Source organism: Myxocyprinus asiaticus, chromosome 22, assembly GCF_019703515.2.
Source record: "Myxocyprinus asiaticus isolate MX2 ecotype Aquarium Trade chromosome 22, UBuf_Myxa_2, whole genome shotgun sequence".
Lineage (NCBI taxonomy): Eukaryota > Metazoa > Chordata > Actinopteri > Cypriniformes > Catostomidae > Myxocyprinus > Myxocyprinus asiaticus.
The window spans coordinates 39,154,072-39,175,848 of NC_059365.1; the positions used below are offsets into that span (position 1 = coordinate 39,154,072).

Genomic DNA, 21,777 nt, shown 5'->3' on the forward strand with positions numbered 1-21,777 from the left:
AAGACTATAAATAAAAAAATACAAGAAAAAAAAATGTCAATTTCTTCCACAGCTTTTTAGACAAACACATTTTCCATACAGTAATCATGCAAATTAAATAATCAAAAAACTATATATTTTTAAGTTGCATTCAAAATTCACTTAATTCTGAGGGTTGCCCCCTTGGTTTGAATGGGTATAATGCTTCTGACAATATTTATAGTGCTTCATTGATAAATAGCGTCACTTAACATGTTTTTTGAGTTTCTGAACAGGTAAATTCATTTAAGTTTTTTTTTTTTTAAGTATTGCCAAGCCAACACAGAATCTGTGCCGCAGATTTACAAAGAATTGGAACGTATATCATTCTAAAAATGTCTAAATATCCCTGTGTCCCTTGCCTGTTTGTTTATAAAATATATAAACAAACAGGTTTTGTTTCAGCTACCAATAACAGTTTAGTACTCTTCATTTAAAGGAATAGTTCACACAAAAATAAACATTCTGTAATCATTTACTCACCATCATGCTGTTCCAAATCCATTTGACTTTCTTTCCTCCGTGGAACACAAATGCAGATGTTAGGCAGAATGTCTCAGTCACCGTTTACTTTCATTGCATCTTTTTTCCATATTATGAAAGTTATAAGGGTTTGGAACAACATAAAAGTGTGTAAATGATGACAAAAGTTTTGGGTGAACTGTCCCTTTAAAAAATGTATCATGTTTAAATTCATTCCACATAATTCCAAAGATTTTCCTTCAAAATCAGTGCAGAAAATGGAGGGGGAAAAAATCAGCAAATTCTCCAGGGGTCAGTTTTTTGCTTATTTTGAAGTAGTGTCAGCCGTTAGAACTTGGGATTTAGATTTAAAACAACATTTCAAACCACCTCCTTTGTTCACTAGGTTTTATTTAATATGGCAGCTGTTCTGAGATCTTTGCGAACGCCATTAGAGATGTTGGGGTCCTTGATTATGGATTTTTGGCCATATGATTTTTCTCCTGATTGTCATGGTAGCATGTGTATAATGTCATCCTACTACCTGCCACCAGGGGGCAGCAGTGATGTAAAAGTGCAGGGCTACAACAACATAAACATAATTTTCTACTCAGGATATCAGAGGGTTCTAGGCTGCGTTCCATTTCAAATTTTTATCCCCTTCCCTTGCCAATTTCACTCCGTCTCATGAACTCGGATGTACGTCACTGCTTACGTTGCACGAGTGTCCACTACTGTTGAAAGACATGCAATGGGTTTAACTGGAACACCCTTAACCCTTGATCACTTGGAGCATGTTGAAGGCTGATGTCAATTTGTGGAATTATTTAGTGATTTTTGCACCTGAGAAAACAATGTTTTCAGAGATTGATTTCAGAGGCTTATGTATAAATCTTGTATGTTTAATTATTTTTTTCTCATTAGAATGAATTGTTAGAAAGGATTAATCAAGGTTTACACAAATGAAAATGTTAACAACAATGAACACATAGGCTATAACTGTGTGATAAACAGTTTAAGGTAGCTACAAGTATTACGCTGTTAAATCTCAATATAACTTTTCTAAACTGCTTAATTGACCTAACTTCACTTCCATCATACATTAGAGTTGTGTGGGGGTGGGGTTTATGAAGTGCAATCTGCTGTCATGTCACAATCGAGTTGCATTGTGGGATATGGAGCTGCCTAAAGCATACATCAGAGTAGGCTCGTTTCCTCGGTCAAAATCGAGGGGTTGAGGGTCTGTCAACAGAAACTTCCCTCCTTATTTAACGAAGTGGAACGGACTTTCAAAATGGCGGCGGGGATTAGGTGAGTTAGCAAGTGGATGTCAAAAGTGAAGTGGAACGCAGCCCTAAATGTAATCATTGTACAGAGATAAAGACTTATCATGTAGTACAAAGCTATTCAACTTCATTGACAAGTGGGCCAGATGGAAAAAATCTTCGGGGCACGTGAGCCAAGCTAGCATATTTTGTTATCGATAAGCTTCTATCTACAGATATTGTGTTATAGTAGGCCTATAATATGTGCTCACTATATAAATAAAAAAGCTTTATTTATTTATTCTCATGAGAAATATTTCCTCCTAGCAGGAAATTCTGGAAGAAAAAAAATAAAAATACAGGTAACTTGAAACTAAAAAATTAAAAAACATCTTTTTAAAGTGCTTTCAAAATTGGTCCATTACAGAGAGAGTAAATCAGACTGATACTAAACATTTTATTGAACAATAACTGTGATGTTTATTATAGATGCCATGATTTAAACTTTTGACTTTTCAAATTTCTTGACAAAATTAATGAATAGAACTTTTCTATTTCTCTGAATTCGCGCTTGTCAGTCGTCCATGATTTTAGTTCTTTAATCTTCCCCTTCTGTCAAAATGACGGAAAATGATTATGTGTAGCGCAACCTCAAAAAGCGTCTGAAATCGTCTAGCGCAAGTTTGCATAGAACAATTGGAAAATAGCGTGAACAGACACAAAACGTGTTAAGTGTAAACAGCCCCCAAGACAACTGACAACCTCACGTGGGCCACTGAAAATTTGGCCCTCGAGCCGCCAGTTGAATAGGCCTGGTGTAGTATGTTGTATGGTCTCAAGTTTGTCTGTTTGTCTTTGTTTATTTGTCAGCTTGAAATCAGCAGTCATTGGCTTAGTTTGTAACAGTATATTAACATATTTACACTAGCACTTCTTATGAATTGACACTGATGATTGAAACTGAAAAAAGGAAAAACTTGTCACTTGTTTCTTCATTGGCCTCTAATTTAAAATATTTTGCTAGTATTTTTTCCATGCAGTAAGAGTGTGAGCTTTTCTCTTGTTAACTAGCATGCTAACATACCACCAGTGGCCTATGTCACAAAGCAGGATTAAGCAGCTAGATCAGTTTAAACTTAGATTAAGCAAACTCTGAATTCGCTGTACCAGTAAAGTTGATTGGCTTTCAATGGGGTTCTTCGCCATAGTAACACGCTAATCAGCTAACCTGCTCTGGAGTTATGTTATGTATCAGGTTATGTTCCCGATCAGAGATCGCATCCAGATTCTGGACCAATCAGCTGTGAGCAAAGTGACAGTCACTCCCCCCAGTATCTCTCACTCCAATTTAAAGGTCACTTCAATGAGACAATTTTTGAAATTACTACTAATAACTATTTATGATCATTATTTATGCAAGAAATAGATTTTTGGCAGTCTTGCATTTGTTTAAAGACACTTACATTTTTTCCCACACTGGCCAAAAAATATTTATGAATAAATAAACCTAAAATAATTACATAATTTCAAGTGAGCTATAATGATCAAATGACTTTAAAATCACTCCACAATATACTGTAGATATATCAGAAAAGTGTGAATTACACCCAAACCCCTTCTTATTAGGATTTGCCAGTGTTGGGTGTAATGCATTACTTACAAATTAATAAATGACTTTTTCATTGAAAAAAAAGTAAGGGATTACTCTTAATTTTTCAGTAATTTAATTACAGTTACTTCTGATGAAATTGTGTTAAATAATGTACAGACCATAGAACAATTCTTAATAAAACAATAGTGAATTTAAAATAAAAATTAAACGTCTAATATTAAAACATATGTTTTCTAATTTAACGCTAACCCCTTAAATTCTTTGGCCAATCCATGAATAATTTATTTGATTTTATATGATTTATTTGAAAGAATGAAAAGAACAGTTTCATGTCTATCCTTGTATTTTTCATCTGGTCGAGGTTGATAAGGATTTTAGAAAGTAATTAGTAATAAGTAATGCAATTACTTTTCAGACAGAGTAATTAGTACAGTAATCTAATTACACTGTAGAGGATGTAATTAGTAGTTAGTAATTAATAACTTTTTTACAGTAACTTACCCAACACTGGGATTTGCTGGCAGAGATGCCATGAACATACAGTATTTCACTTGAAGTTCAATAAAAGCACACTAGTACACCAAATATGTCTTTATTGTGTCTTATACTACTAGAAAGAAAAAACAAATAAGTCTTTATTAGTGCATACCATCTACTCATTTTCCAAATGCTCACATTTTTATTATTAGATAGTGTATTATTGTCTAATAGTCTTAAATGATATTAAGTTAGTAACTTAAATGAATACTAAAGATTTTAATTGAAATTTTTTACATTTCAAATCAAGATATTAAAGTTTTAAAATTACAAGCCTGAATGTTCTTGTTGTGGACCTATATAAAGTTACTTTCACATCGATATATTATCTATTTTAATATTTTCATCACATTCAGATTTTTTCCATGCGCTAGCAGCAGCAGCAGCAATGTTTCTTCTTGCTGTGTAAATGCCTTTAAATTCTTTATCATTTACTAGTGATCCTCTGTGCTGTGTAAATGTATTATAATTATGCATGATTTCATAGTCATCATTCGTGTTGTGTAAATGTGATTTGATCATATTTTTTTAACATCCTCTTGTGCTGTGTTATAACTGTGTTTCAATTCTTATAATTTATCATAATTTTCATAAACATCTTCAGCGGCGAAGTAAATCTCGCTGACTCTCTCGAGATTGGCTGTTCGCTTCATTCATGTGCACGCGCACATGAACTAATCATAATCTCGGGATCAGACTCTGAATTTAGGAGTGGTGGTGGCATAGTGGGCTAAAGCGCATAACTGGTACTCAACAGGTTGCCAGTTTGATCCCCACAGCCACCACCATTGTGTCCTTGAGCAAGGCACTTAACTCCAGGTTGCTCCGGGGGGGATTGTCCCTGTAATATGGGCACTGTAAGTCGCTTTGGATAAAAGCGTCTGCCAAATGCATAAATGTAAATGTGAATTGATAGAGGAAGTTGGTAACGAGCATCTTGATACCACTTAAGCCTGATTGGATTTGGTGAGTTTTATCACATTAAAACCAATCCTGCAATCCAGAATTTTTTCAGCTTTTTTTGTGATACATAGCACAGAGCCATTCTAAAATGGAGCCTACAAGGTTAGCATCAATACGCATAACGCAGACACGCCATTTTTTTTTTATTGATTTTTTATGGATGTCTGTGGATTAGATGCTTCAGCGTGCTGAATAAACTGCTTTTGTGAAGAAACAGCTCATCACTTATTGCATTAACAGCCTGTCTGCTAATCTTCAACATGTTTTACACTAAACACTCCTTATGAGATGAACTATGTGTGGAGTTGACTACGAGAAAATTGCTGTTTTATAAGAGATGTCAGAATAGAGAATGAAGTGACATGTTGGACTCATTTACGGCATTAACACAAGCCTACGGAGATTCATTTATTGACTTTCTCCAGCTCGCAAAAAAATGCATCAATGAATTAAAATAAGTGTTTAGTATTAAAATATGATACATTTTGTGCAATATTGTATATTATCTAATAAAAACAAAAATAAATTGATATATGTCTGTTTTTTCCTTTGGTTTTTAGGATTCAACAATTAAATTAGACTTAAATTGTAATGATTAATATATTATATATGTAATTATATTATTGTAATGACTGTTATGACTGCTGTGTGATGCCCAATGATACTGACATAAAATAATATATATTTTGAAATAGATTAAGACTCTCATGCCGAAATCTGCAGCAGCAAAACTATGCTCTTTTTCCTGCTCACTGAAACGTATTCCACAAACATAACATTTCCAAAATACGTTCAGCCGTTATATGATTGGCCAGAGAAGACTCATGTGATCCAAGTTGACCATTACGCTCTCTACAATGGTAAAAGCGCGGCGGTTGATATTTCTGAATAGAATATCTCTGATACCACTCTTATGATTTCTGCAGTATAGGCTATAGTATGAATATCATGCACAATATGCAAATATTTATGCATAGAATACCTTGATTGTCCATTATATTTGGCAAAATGTACAGCAGTATACACTGTACTAAATACCATATTCACAATGCAATACACTTGCTCAACCTGACCTTCCATTTCCAGTGTGATGAATGAACAGGAAGTAATTACAGCTAAATATTACAATTACAATTACAGATTTTTTACTATTCTATTTTGGCTCTTTATTTGATCAGACAGTCAAAAGTTAATACATTTGTACACAAAACTGAATTGAAAATGCAAAATAACTTATAGTCTTATTTCCAAGATGATATATGGTCGCACTTGCAACATAATGAGGACATGTGACTTGGGTTGCCATATTTTGGCAGAAATTTTGCCTATTGTCCTGTATTTTGGCGGTGAGACACTCTAGAACAGGGTTCCTCAATAGGCGGCCCACGGGCCACATCCGGCCCACGAGAGACAAATGTTTGGCCTGTTCACACCAAATCTGTGACGATTATGTGAAACTTCTGACAAAAGGTCTATAAACAGAGTGTGAAAAACATTTAAATAAAAAATAATTTCACTCCTGTACAGTAGGCGGCGCTGTTGCTGTTCTACAAACATTTATCCCAATCTCATGCCCGCACCTTCAGCTGTTAGAGATTGATATATTGAAAACTGTTAAAGCATTCCTATACCTAATTTGGCATAACTGTTTCATTATGTTCTTTCCATGGTGTTGCTGCATTTTGAGGAGTATACAGTATAATCTGTGCCTAGTGAGATGAGTAAAGAGCGCTGTTGCATAAATATACATCCTATATATTTATCTTAGCACATGTATTTATCTACGAGTATCTACCAAATGGACTCCAGATCCCAACTTCTCTTTTTATAAATCCTGGATAATATAACACAAGTTACAGTGATATAAATACACGTGGAATGATGTACATTAAGAATAACATTGTACAGAAAAAAAATATGATGCATAGCCTAATATTACAAATAATTTATAAGAAAACATTGGCTCACGGTCTTTTCTTTATTTAAATTATAGCAATACTTTATATTATCCTTAAGAATAACAATATTAATACTAATAGGACTAATAATTGAATCTGCAATTAGGGAACGTGCAGGAGATCCTGTTTGGAGATGAGCAGGAACAGTTGTCTCGCATGGAGGACATGGAGATCCAGATTGTTCATGAAAGTTTTTTTTTTTGTTGTTTGTTTTTTTTTTTCAGCAGGCAAAGTTGTGTAATTTTGTGTATCTGTATACCAAAAATATTTCATAATTGTTTGAATAAATAAAACAGGCTAATAATACTAAAAGAACTAATAAAAAATATGAACATTTATGCGTGACTCTTTTAATAATAAAAACAACAATGGTAATAATAATAATAATAATAATAGCAGCAGCACAAAAAATGTGTCATTACATCAACGGCCGTGGCCCTTCACTTTGTATTGTTGACAGAATTTGGCCCTTGGTAAAAACTAATTGGGGAACGCTGCTCTAGATGTCCCATACTGAAGCACTCGAAATGCTCAAACATCTCATATTCTTGCAACAAAAAGTTGGCAACCCTACATGTGACAACAATTTAGCATACTACAGTTCTAAATGTTTATCGTTCCATAATGTCTACTGTTTCACTTACTGAATACAAAAATTGTCAATAAACAATATACTACACATTATTCAGGAAGTAATATTTAATTCTGAACATAGCCACTGACTTTCTGTTGTTCTCACCAGAGTAATGTTTTTTCTTTTATTTTTTTTACGTATTGTTTAAATGAATGGACAGTAAAACAAGGAGGAGGTAGTTATTAACCGAGCACTTAACCAGTCCACACTAATTGTACTTACTATTGAACTTAACTTGCACTTACTGTACAAAATAAATAAATAAATAAATCCTTCTCTGTCTCTGTCTATACTACTCCAGCCGCCTTGAGAGCTTGGCAGTACAACACTATAGATGTTGTTGAACTTTGTATGACAAATTGCTTGCTATTTTCCTCATTTGAAAGTTGCTTTGGATAAAAGCGTCTGCTAAATGACTAAATGTAAATGTAACCTAAACAGGTGAAAAAAATTGACCAAAGTTACCAAACATGGCAAGCCATTATTTTCTATAAATGACACACACATCCTGACCAGCGGCTTCATCCATTGTGTTTAGTTTCATTGATTTCTGTAGGTTTCATAAGATGTGAAAACAGAGAGGATTGTGGGTAATGTTCACACCTCAGACTCTCATTCACAGCCTGCTCAATGTTTGCTCTAGTTTGAACACACATTAGCTTCATTTCTTTCTAAAAACTCCTCTACTGCGATCACTCATTTTTCTCAAAATTTTCTTTTCTTTCTCCTTTATTCCTTTTCTTGCACCATCATTTCTCTCTCTATCTCTATATCTTCATATCTCAGCGGATCTGGCAGTAGTAGCCAGTTGTCATGGTAACGGCAGAGCACAGATTCCCGTGGGATTGTGGGGATTCTGTGTTGTGCTGAGGCTGGTCACTGTTTGGGCTGCTTTACAATTCCAATTAAATTCACTCTCTCCATCCTTGACGTACTGGACTTTTATCTACACCCTAGTTTTACTGTACAACCATTCCCAGAGGAATATTTGATTCTTTATAGGTTGCTATTTTATATTTTATAGCTCATTTACATTTAAGTATCAGCTTTGTCTTAGATGTTTATCTTAAATTTCTTTAGGGGAAATAAAAGTAGAAACAAATGAGACAATTGTTGACATACAGTAAGAGTATAGAGCTTCAAAACCAATGTGGATAGCGTAGCTCAGAAAAATGTTGTCATGCGTTTTTTTTCCAGCCTAATCTCATGAAAATTACTTGACTGTAGTTACATTTTTGCAATATTATATAATGTGATTCATTACATGTATCAAAGCAGTTGCGATGTTAAATGTCCACTATGTGGTGCTAAAAGCAAGTTAAATGTTCTCCCAAACAGATGAGGTTTTAAGGTTTATCAAGTTTTAAATCAACAAAACCAACCTCCCTACCCTAAAACTTAAACCTAACCGATAGTGTCATAAAAAGCAAATGTGAGATAGAAAACACAATTGCTGAAGCAACAAAGTCATTTTGGGCCTGTTTACACCTGGCCACTTCATGCATTTTCACTGATTGGATAAGCTACATGATTATGAAAGGACCAGGTGTAAATGCCCACTGAAGTGCATTCGAGATGGATTGCAATCCGATCGCTCAGCCCACTTCAGGAGGTGGTTTGAGATGCATTCCAGACAAAACTGGTCAAGTCTAAATGCATCTGGCTGTTCAAGTCACATATATTTGAAGTCAGAAGTTTACATACACTTAGGTTGAAGTCATTAAAACTCATTTTTTTAACCACTCCACAGATTTCATATTTTGGCAAGTCGTTTAGGACATCTACTTTGTGCATGACATGAGTAATTTTTCCAACAACTGTTTACATACAGATTGTTTCACTTTTAATTGACTATATCACAGTTCCAGTGGGTCAGCCTTTAGGCAAATAGCCAATTAGCTTCTGATAGGCTAATTGGATAACTGGAGTCAATTTGAGGTGTACCTGTGGATGTATTTTAAGGCCTACCTTCAAACTTAGTGCCTCTTTGCTTGACATCATGGGAAAATCAAAAGATATCAGCCAAGATCTCAGAAAAAAATTGTGGACCTCCACAAGTCTGGTTCATTCTTGGGAGCAATTTCCAAATGCCTGAAGGTACCACGTTCATCTGTACAAACAATAGTACGCAAGTATAAACACCATGGGACCACGCAGCCATCATACCGCCCAGGAGGGAGATGGATTCTGTCTCCAAGAGATGAACGTAGTTTGGTCCGAAAAGTGAAAATCAATCCCAGAACAACAGCAAAGGACCTTGTGAAGATGCTGCAGGAAACAGGTAGACAAGTATCTATATCCACAGTAAAACGAGTCCTATATCGAAATAACCTGAAAGGCTGCTCAGCGAGGAAGAAGCCACTGCTCCAAAACTGCCATAAAAAGCCAGACTACAGTTTGCAAGTGCACATGGGGACAAAAATCTTACTTTTTGGAGAAATGTCCTCTGGTCTGATGAAACAAAAATTGAACTGTTTGGCCATAATGACCATCGTTATGTTTGGAGGAAAAAGGGTAAGGCTTGCAAGCCAAAGAACACCATCCCAACCGTGAAGCATGGGGGTGGCAGCATCATGTTGTGGGGGTGCTTTGCTCCAGGAGGGACTGGTACACTTCACAAAATAGATGGCATCATGAGGAAGGAAAATTATGTGGATATATTGAAATATATAATATAAAGCTCGGTCACAAATGGGACTTCAAAATGGACAATGACCCCAAGCATACCCCAAAGTTGTGGCAAAATGGCTTAAGGACAACAAAGTCAAGGTATTGGAGTGGCCATCACAAAGTCCTGACCTCAATCTGATATAAATTTGTGGACAGAACTGAAAAAGCATGTGTGAGCAAGGAGGCCTACAAACCTGACTCAGTTACACCAGTTCTGTCTGGAGGAATGGACCAAAATTCCAGCAACTTATTGTGAGAAGCTTGTGGAAGGCTACCCTAAATGTTTCACCCACGTTAAACAATTTAAAAGCAATGCGACCAAATACTAACAAAGTGTATGTAAACTTCTGACCCACTGGGAATGTGATGAAAGAAATAAAAGCTGAAATAAATCATTCTCTCTACTATTATTCTGACATTTCACATTCTTAAAATAAAGCAGTGATCCTAAATGACCTAAGACAGGGAAAGCTTTCTACAATTAAATGAGTTTAAATGTATTTGGCTAAGGTGTATGTAAACTTGTGAATTCAACTGTATGTAAACTTTACCCCGCCCAAACAGCACAATGTCAGCATAGGGAAAATGCGAAATATAACAGCTGTCACCAAATATTTGCATTGGACTTGCATCGCAAAGAAAGAACATGACAAAGAAAGAAATGAATGCATGTTGTAAGAGAGACAGAACTTTTTTCCTCATTTATTTGCATATGCAGATCGCAGATGAAACTGAAACTAAACACTGACATGAGTGCAGCTGACATGCATGACATGTCTTATCTACGACAAGCCGCGAGGGGGAAATCAGACAGCGCGCCCATACACAGACACACTCGCGCTGGGCAAATTCACTTGGAATCAAATAATAACGGAATTAGCATAATCACGGAAGTGAACTCTGTTTTATTTGCATATAGCATGATCGGCTTTATATCCGTTTGGCGGAGACACACTGATGTGGCCAAGTGTAAATGGAATGAGCTTTTTCAACCAGCAATCCGATCAGTAAAAACGCATGAAGTGGCTAAGTGTAAATAGGCCCATTGTGATGCTTCTAAGACACTTTGGGCTCATGTGTCGACTCGCTCTTCAGGATTCGTATTCCAGTCTTTTGCATCGCAAGTGCAACGCTCAAATCATTTGAGCTACCGCGCAATTTGATCGCATGTGAACAAGCTTATAAATGTAGTTGGTTATATAATGCAAACTTCAAAATGTATCGCCATCATGTGCTATAGTAAAAGTGTTTAGATGTAATAAGATAGCATTGTGTGGGGAACAGGATGAAAAAGTAAGTGTTTATGAACTTATAATCTGCCAATTTACTCATGATTTGTGTGAAAGTAAATAAAAGTCATTGTTGTTATTGTGTCTCTAGTGTTCATTTCACCAGGAAACTGTCGCAATCATTTTGCAAAAATGTAGGTACAGTAACAGGATTCTATGAGACCAGGTTGATTTTTTCAGAGGGCTAAAGAGATTTCATTAGTTAGTTTTTATTCCTACGGGTTATGTCTCACCTTTCTGGTGTTATCTTTTTTATAAATCTACAGCTCTTCTCCCCAATCAATACTCAAAGTGTTCTCCATTAAAATTACATGTGAATGGTTGCGGTATACCTGTAGAAGTAAGAGCATCCACGGACAGAGTTGTGGCTGAAGTAATCTTGGCTCTTTTCATTGCCGAAGTCCTCCAGAGGGTCAGACCACAGGAGGTCACACATGGGGCCGAACGCCGGGGGCTCCTTGAACCTGTCCAACTGAGAGAAAAAGAGAGAGACAAAGTAAACACATCTTTATTAACACTATTATTTATGTATTTATTTATTTTAACTTATTTCTTTGTATCCCTTTTAACAGTACAAAGGTCATGGGCTCGATTCCCAGGGAATGCAAAGACTGATAAAATGTATATTATTAATGCATTGTCACTTTGAATTAAAGTCAAATGCATGAATGTAAATTTAAAATGTAAATCTAACTTGTTTCAGAATTTATTTCTTTTTGTTAAAGACTTGATATTTCCAAATGACTCCGACCATATAGTCATCCATTCCATTGGCCAGTACTCGGAAGATGATGTGTAAGCAAACAAAACAGCAATGTTTCCGTTAGCCTATGATGTGTTCGGCTGTTAAATGATAATGCATTTCTAGCATTTGCTGTACAGGTGTATGATTAGCAATACTGAATTTACCATGTTTTTTACATTTGTCTCTGCAAACATTTGTTAAACAGGACTAATTATCATAGAATGTAGAAACTTTAACTAATTGATGGATAATATTGAATAAAAGTGAATATTTATCATTAACTCTGTAAATCTCCTTGAGTGCTGACATGTTTGCATGAAGTCATGCACCTGGATCTCTGCAATTTAAAGATTTTCGCACGAGTTTCCATGTTGGAAGTCCAACTTCGAATCAAATCAAATCAAATCACTTTCAAATCACTTGAAAGTGATTTTCCTAGTAGTAAGTTGAAAAATTCAGACTTTCTGAGATGAATGGAATGCAGCTTTAGTCTGTCTTCCCAAATTAGAATTTTTATTTATTTATTTATTTTTCAACTTTTAGGAGTACTTTAGCATAAAGATGGCCTCAAAGTAAAAAAAACACACAAAAAAAAAACAAAAAACAAACTTGGACCTTAAAACTCTCATTTTGATTTTGTGGGGTCTTTAAATTTGTTCATTTCTAATATTAGTCTGTACTGTTATTCTATTCATTTTGTCAATATTTTCTATACTATTTGTTTACTCTCTTTTTAATTTTCTAATGTTATTTGTTAATATTTTATATTACTTTTATATTCCTTTTTATAATTTGTATTTTATTCCAATCATTATTTTACTTTTCTTTTTCTTATTTTGCACTGCTTTGGAAATCAAATGTAGAGTTTTTGTATTGAGAGAGAGAGAGAGAGAGAGAGAGAGAGAGAGAGAGAGAGGAAATAATAATTTAAAAAAAGGTGTGTTGTGTTTGTGCACAGCCCATTGTCGTAGAAAATAAAGCAAAAGTATAAGGGGAGATTTACATAGGATCAGTGAAACGTCTGGTGTTAGAGCTCAGTCTTCAGTCTAAAACATCCCAAACAGACCAGGACTGCTCGATAAGGACTTCCTTAGGAACATGAAATGGACCTTGTTATGGAAATGGATTTGCCTTCTGAACATTCTTTTATAAAAACAGATTATATTAATTCCCCTAAAGACTTAATGCCTTGGACTTCAGACATGCTACAATAACATTTACAAGCACTGCACTTTATGAAGACTTAGAAACACAGATAAGGGCTTTTCACACTTTTCCTAATGTCTTTTTAACCCTGTGTTAAAGGCACTTTTAACTCTGCATTAAGCAATGATTAACATTTGGAATTTGAAAGGGTGTTAGCATCAAAGCTGGTTAGTATCAAATCTATACTAGTTTTCAGCGTCTCTAGACATCAGTGCCGTGTGTTTTTAAGATGTTAAACAGTTTGAAACGTAAAAAAAAACGCATCTCAATATTTCTGCATTCTGTTTTAATCTGTACAGCTGAGTTTGACCACAAATTAAGTCTGTGGAAGGTTGTGCTGCCTGCTCATTGTTTTGACGAGTCATGTTGCCTGTACAGCTGACATGCTGACTGCCCCCTACTGCATCAAGGTGGGACATCAAGTTTTGAATTGCTCAGATGCTAGGAACATTCCTTATTAACAATTTACGTACAGGTAAGGGGCATGATTAATTACGTAAATTTTTTTAACACATTGTTTTTCATATAATTAAATGCATTAAATTACACTGTTAAATCGACAGCCCTAATTAAAAACAAAACATAAACAACTATAGGCCGATACCAATATTTTACCACTTACCTTATTTTGTCATTAGATTACTGTTTTACTTCGGAATTATGCTTTAAATATGTACAAGGAGGTACAAAATTATTTTATTGTTCTAACAATAAATAATTTCCATTGAACATGGATTGGATCTGTTAAGCCAGTGAAAGATAAATACAATAAAGATTTAAGATTTTAAAAAAGATTTGTAAAAAAATATGCTAACATGACAATAGATGCAGAAAAAAAGTTTATTTTGAACTTCTAAATAATTTTTCACTTCTTTTTTTCTAAACAATTAAAATGTCATAATGCAAAATATGAATTTATGAAACATTACTATTATGCCATTACATTCATATTATGCATTTGGCATGCTTAAACTTTTTGGATTTCCTTTATTTTGGTAGATATATCTTTATATTACATACAGAAAAAAAGCCTATTTAAGAATTTTAGCAAACTTGCATTGAGCTCACTTTTCAGAATCTAATGAATTCCGATGGTTAAAATCAAGTCCTGCCCTACGATTTTTTCATAGCTGAATATTCTTTTTCACTTAGAAATACACCACTTTACAGTAGTCAAATGTAAACCTTAAACCTAAACCTAGTTACATATAAAGCAAATCTGAGATGAAAAACACTATTGCTGAACCAACCACGTCACTTTGTGGTGCTTCTTTGAAACTTTCGGCTCACATGTCGACTAGCATGCTCTTCAGGACTGGTACCCGTATCAGTTGAGCTACCACGCTATTTGATGTTTCTCGACAAGCTTGTAAATGTAGTTGGTTATGTAATGCATATGTTAAAATGTATTGCCTTACAAGTCACGCACAATAGTAAAAGTGTTCAGATGTCATAAGATAGCAATATACGAGAAACAGGGTGAAAAGTAAGTGTTTATGAACTGATAATCTGTTGTTTTACTCCTGATTTGTGTGAAAGGGAATAAGAGGCATTGTTGTTGTAGTGCCTCTAGTGTTCATTTCACCAGGAAACGCAATACGTATGATAAGCAATGTAAAAATAATTTTTAAAAAATGGAAGTATAGTAACCTCATTCTCTGAGACCATGTTGTTTAAAAATTATAATAATTGCAAGTGTTAAAAGCCCTATAAGATCTTTTCTCTATTGTCTAGTCCAGTTTGTCCCCCTCACCCTCTTGATGTCATCTAACGTGTGGATCTCTGGAGACAGGCCCCCATGAACGCACAAAAACTGCTGATTCATCAGAGCAGCCAAAGGCAGACAGTCAAACGCATCCATGCACACGTCATACACCTGCTCTGAGTATTTGATTTTACCTGAAAAAGAGAGAGACAGAGTTCACACACCTGTTTGAAGTATTCATGTTTAGACATGCAGCAAAAATCTCTTTTTTTACTATTATTATTGTTTTTATGTATCTGACTTAAACCTGTTTGGTTTTTATAGTCTGAACAGCAAAAAAAAAAAAAAATAAATAAATCACATGAAATTTCATGTTTATATACCTGAAACAAATTACCTCAATATGTTAAATAAAATCAATTAAAATCTCTAATCTGTCTCACTTCATTTAACCCATAAAAATGACTTTTGCTGTTTTAACCTAATTTGTTAGGTTCATTTAGTGCAATTACATAACATTTTTGACTTGAATCAAACCAGTTAATTCAGATGTTACCACATGAAGCATAATTTTAAGGTTACCAGACAAAACATTTTTAAAGTGTGCATTCTCAGAAATGAAGTGAACTTGTTTTGAAGGGCTTATTATCTCTGTATGAATCGAATTTGTACATTAAGCTCTTGCATTTATTTACACTTTCAGAGTACACAGAGTGAGAGAGATGTGTGTTTGTGTGTCTGAGACATTCTGTGCCGTTCTAAATCTACCAATCTGTTCAGCCACATCACTGCATCACTCTGCATATCAATCTCTCCTTCCATCTTCTACACACACACACACACACACACATACTCTCTAACTAATGATTGGACCAATCTATATATGTAAATTTTCTGCCATACTGGGATTTATTTATTTATTTTCAGACAAAAAAAAAAAAAAAAAAGAAGCTAAAAATCTATGAAATGTTAATAGCACAGTACAGTACAGTTGAAGTTAATGAAATCGCAAATGCACCCCCTTGCTAATCCACTGACCTACTCTCAGAGATGTGAGCTCAAGTGGAAGAGCATGGCACTAGCAATGCCAGGGTCAGGGGTTCGATACCCAGGGAACACACAAACTAATGAAACTGTATACCTTACATGCACTGTAAGTAGCTTTGGATAACAGCAAATGCAAAAATGTCAAAGCCTTTTGTTTCACTTGCAGAAATCACAAATATATTATTTAATTTTGCAGTTTGTAGTTAATGTTGTATTTTATTCTGTTTATTCTTGTATTTATTCTTCTCTGTGCATCAAAAGACTTCTTCTATGTGCATTAAAAGTGCATATACTGTATATATTTTTATAAATAAAATAAACAAAAATATTCAATAAAAAAATGTTTTTGGAAAGATACACACACACACACACATATATCATACATACATATGTGTGTTTTAATATATAATATTATATAATATATATTAAGTAATAGTATGTATTTTAAAATATATAATATATTTGAAATTTGAACAGAAATTACAAATTAAATTAATTATGTAATTGTGTATTTGATCATTTACTTTAAACTGTTTTTTGTAGAATATGTGTATAGTACTGCAAATATGTTTAGATAATACATTTTTGAGAAAAGGCTTAATTGTGTTTTTCCCATGTGTATCGATTTTTTATTTTTTATTTTTATTTTTATTTTTTGTCATTGTCATCTGATATCACCCTATTCTGGTGACAAGAGATGGCTGGGCCTTACTGCTATACAGTTGCTAGTGTATCTACATAAGTGTTATGACATCAGAGTTACAGTGACATCACAATGCTACCACTACAGTAGTTCTGATTATAGATTCAAAGGAACACAAAATCAAAGGAAAACAAATAATCATTATGACATCAGTACAGTTCTGCTATAAATTCGCTCGCTCTAGTGGAACTCAGCAGTTGAAGATGACACAGAGGCAGGAAAAGAAGGTATGTTTTAAGTTATTGGGATATAAAGCTAGGGAGCATGGACCTCGGACCAAGAGAAGAGTTTTTGAAACCTGAAAGGGCGGAAAGGAGGTCTTATACAAAGGTTAAAGAAAGGAGGATCCTGAACAGGTGAAATCAAGTATAAAGAGGTTATTTGCTGAGGTTGTGGGATACAATACAAAAAAGGAGGATATATCTCAGCCAAAGAAAAGAAAGATTTGGGAAACTGAAGAGGTGAAAACTAGAAGAAAGAGGTCATATGCTGAGGTTGTATCAGGAAGGACAATAATAGAAGGACAGAAAAAAACAGGGGATTCAAGAAGTGAGTCCATGGCTGGGACACGCAGTCAGGTTCTTCAAAATAATATCGATTAGGAGGAACCCATGGACTTGGAAGACTGCAAGCCAGGGATGAGCAGTTAGTTCCCTCTAAATAAAATTGACGAGGAGGCACCTACTGTATGTGGACTGGGAATACAGTGAACCCAGACTAGCAGTCAAGACACAAGATCAAGGGCAAGAAAAAAAGAGCCTCAATCAACATAAAAATCAAAAGACCACACATGACCAGACAGAAGTTTAGACTACAGTAGACTACACTACTGGTGCTTTTTTTGAAGTGTACATTTGAATGCTTTTATATATTGCATTAACACTGAAAAAAGTATATCATTTGATTTGTATTAGTATTAGTATTAATGGACCACATTTAATTACATTACATTAATTACATATTTGTGCAGTGCATTAAGAATCAGAGTATAAATTATGGATTATATTATTTTTAAGAGTTAAACATTTTTAATATGCAAAGTATTGAAAATCAAAATGAGTAAGAAGAAATTAATTTCACCATAAATGTCACTCAGTGTATTGTAACAACTGTTCATTGTTGTAACATTTAAATTAACTGGTTTGATTCAAGTCCAAAATATTATTTAACATGTCTTAATTAAAGTATCGTGACTACATTAGACTGCACCAACACAAATAATTTTTATGGGTTAGATCAAGTAGAAATAGTTTGTTGTGGTAACAATTGCAGGTTACCACTTTTTTCAGTAGTTAAAGTTTCTCAAAATGCTCTTTAAAAAAGTAGCCCACAAAATTTTTGAAAAATGTCCCCAGAAGTGAGGTACATCTGACAAAACATTATTTTGGGACATCCTCAAAAGGAAAAGTGATTCATAATTTTTTGGTAAAACTGCAATAAGGTTCTATTTGTTAACATTAGTTAATGCATTAGATATCATGAACTAACAATGAACAATGTATTTTTTACTGCATTTATTAATCTTTGTTAATGTTAGTTAATAAAAATACAATTGTTCATTGTTAAAGTTAGCTCATAGTGCATTAACTAATGTTACACAACTTTTGATTTAAAAAATGTACTATATGTTGAAATTAACATTAACCAAGATTAATAAATGCTGTAAAAGTATTATTCATTGTTAGTTCATGTTAAAGTGTTCATGCCTTTTTTTATTTTATTTTTTTTATTTGAATATGTTCCTTGAGGTTCACTGTTAATATTAGTAAAGTTTTTTGCAAAAAAACATATATTTGTAGGACATGATAATTTTCCACCCTCATTCTGACCCTTTGTCAGAAAGCTCGGTTTTGGTGCTGCTTCCCCTTTAAGACTTGTCAGTACACGCCCACTATTATGATTGGCTCTCTGCTCTTGACTGACCTGCTCTGTCTACTCGCCATCTCACTGCTCACCACTACTGGACGGGCAACAGGAGTGATAAGGTAAAGTGTGTTGCTGATGTGTTGTTGTGGAGGCGGTCAGATACAAATGTCTACCACAGTGTGACATCACAATGTGGAGGAAGTAGAGAACAAGTTGTTTTGTCAGCCTGGTTTAACTAATGCTCTTTTCACAGTGAGGAGGAAGTTTTGAGTTCTAAAACTCGCAGTATGTTTGTGGCAGGGCGGAAGGCGAGGCCGGGTCGTGATTCCGCACACCCGGCCCCTAATAAGGCTGATTAAGCCTGAGGGATAAGGCCGACCGGAGACGGCAGTGCGACAGAGAGAGTGTTACGGACAGCTGTCCGACACCTGTGTGTGTTTGTGTCTTTTGGTTTAAGTTTATTATTAAACTATTATTTATATTGTCAAGTCGGTTCTCGCCTCCTCCTTTCCATTGAATGTGTTACAATGGTGCCGAAACCCGGGAAGGAGGAGGGATGTGCCATAGTAGAGTCCTCGCAACTACCATCCACCCCAACGGAGCAGTCGCGGCCATCCGCCTGGGGACGGAGGAGCCCAGCCGCCTGAAAGCGGAGGAACGACCGCCGACTGCGAGGGGAGGAGGGGTTCCTAACCGACCGTCTGGAGCGGTCAGGGCCTCCGATCCACTCGGGGAGGCACGGCTGTCATCCACTAGAGGGTGGAGGATTGGCCGAGGACCAGGCTATGGCGTATCGGAGAACAGGCGAGTACATTTTTTTTTCTATCTCTCTCTCCTCTCTCACTCCCACTGCCGCTCCGCATTGGCCTTTCCCTCTCTTTTTAAAATATTATTAAGTTGGTATCATCGGCCATTACGGCGTGTATGTACCATGTTTTTTTATTGTTGTTTCCCTCCCCTTGTCACCCTCCCAGTTCCAGGAAGGCAGGGATGACCTGCCGGCAGACGGGGCCGGAAGGGCACACCTCCCCCCAGGGAAAGAGGGGGGGAGGATGTACGTCATGCCGGGGGCTCCCCGGCCCGAGAGAACAAGGGAGAAATGTGGCAGGGCGGAGGGCAGGGCCGGGTTGTGATTCCACACACCCGGCCCCTAATTAGGCTGATTAAGCCCGAGAGGGATAAGGCCGACCGGAGACGGCAGTGCGACAGAGAGAGTTACGGACAGCTGTCCGACACCTCTGTGTGTTTGTGTCTTTTATAAGTTTATTATTAATCTATTATTTATATTGTCATGCCGGTTCTCGCCTCCTCCTTTCCATTGAATGTGTTACAATGTTTTTAAAGTAAATGACCTCTTATATGTCAAAAGATCAAGGACATTTTGATTCTGCATGCCATGATCCCTTTAACTAATGTTGTTAACTAATGTTAACAAATGGAACCTTATTGTAAAGTGTTACCAGTTTTCTTTTAATTTTCAGAAGAAAATAGGAGTGGTGTTTGCTTGTGCTAAACTTGCTGCCAGGCTTTGCTATGCTGTTGCAAAGGCGTTCTGGGGTGTGTTTCCCATTCAACTACATAACTCACTGCTTAAACACCATAGTATGATGCATCGTTGGAGAAATTAACTAGCTAGTCATGACTGTTTCCCAAAACCATAGTAATTATGTCTCACATCCATCATTTGAACTACATTGGTTCAACAATATAGAGCTGTCATTAATGGCATTACGCAGTGGGTGGAGTAATAACTTCTGGGTTTAATAGCTCGTGAAAGCCGCTAAAGACACGAAAGCTGCGCGCGCAATGTAAATGTGACAGATACATTGCTGCAGTAGGGGTTTCCCTTTACATTAGACTTCGGGGTTCCCCCGACGCACTTCGACACATATGCATATGCGCACTCGTCAAAAACATATAAACGGCAATTATGCGTTAACTTAAAAACATAAAAGTCGTGTTCTCCAACAGAAGCCGAAAGTCTTGACAAAATGAAAGATATAGAAGCCTCAGCGAAGTCGAATGATGTCCACACAGCAAACTAACAAGGAACTATGTTTTGAAACACAGGTGGAGAGCTGTAGTTAAAGCCACACAACTTTGCGATGCTGTTTGCGAATGTTCGTTGGAACTATGGTTTCGGGAAACACCAAATCGTTTAACTGTGTTGGTAACGATGGAACTTGCGAACATAGTTGGCTAAAGATGCTTTTGGAAAATGCACCCATGGTAGGTTTTAGCATGTTGTTATGCAGTTTCTAGGTGGTTATTTACTGGCTGGAGTCAAGTGTCAAAAGGTTACCTACTCCTAAGTAACTATGATATTTTGTTCTCTATTTGTCTGGAATCCCTCCTTCAATGTCAAGTCTATGGTATTTTTTTCACCTGTTTTCTACGATAATAATATTTAACATCACTGAATCAACCTGAATATATTAGGTCAGTGTATTATGAGCAAAGTATGAGCAATAATAATAGTGATGTCAATAGTGTTTGATAGAAAGTGTGTGTGTGTTCTGTCACTCAGCAGATGGTAAAGGAGGGCATCCACTCCTCCTCACTCCCCTCATCAGGGAAATCACACTCACAGGCTCCCTGGGCCCAACATTAACAGGCAAATGAATTTTCTGCTAATCATACTCTCTCTGGATCTCTTGACATCTCTCTTTCTCTGTCTGACAGCAGACTGCTCTAGAAAAAAAGACCAACAGAGGAGACGAGAGAGGTGAGGTTTTGAAGTACTCACATTCTTGTTTGAAAGTGAAATATTCAGTCAGATGTCTACATTCATGGTTTCCCCGCAGTAGAAACAGTGTCTTCGGATAGAGGATTTTCAGTGACCAGAGGTATAGAACACACTGAGGGAGAGAAAGACAAAACAAGAGAGAGATGATTTCATTGACCCAATCAAGAAATTTTACCAAAGATAGTTTGAACTGAAAAATAGATGAGATGCTTAAATATGAGTATGATTATGAGTGTGCTGTCACACATACAGTATTCATTTAATGTATTCAGACTTAAAACTATAAGAGATGTATGTTCATGTTCAACCATTTGGAGTCTAACTGATTCAGTGTGCACTAGAAAGAGAGCC

General features: G+C 35.8%; 1 protein-coding gene across 3 annotated transcripts in view; it reads right to left on the bottom strand.

The window, feature by feature from the left end:
• Positions 1-21,777, bottom strand: part of ppp3cb (protein phosphatase 3, catalytic subunit, beta isozyme) — a 98,062-nt gene that overhangs the window by 22,401 nt on the left and 53,884 nt on the right. For all 3 annotated transcript variants that reach the window (XM_051650072.1, XM_051650070.1, XM_051650071.1), the window contains exons 4-6: positions 21,427-21,538; positions 15,113-15,258; positions 11,741-11,880 (exon numbers count right to left, since the gene is read on the bottom strand). In XM_051650072.1, coding sequence (XP_051506032.1) covers positions 11,741-11,880; positions 15,113-15,258; positions 21,427-21,538 — 398 coding nt within the window. The remainder of the gene's footprint in view (positions 1-11,740; positions 11,881-15,112; positions 15,259-21,426; positions 21,539-21,777) is intronic.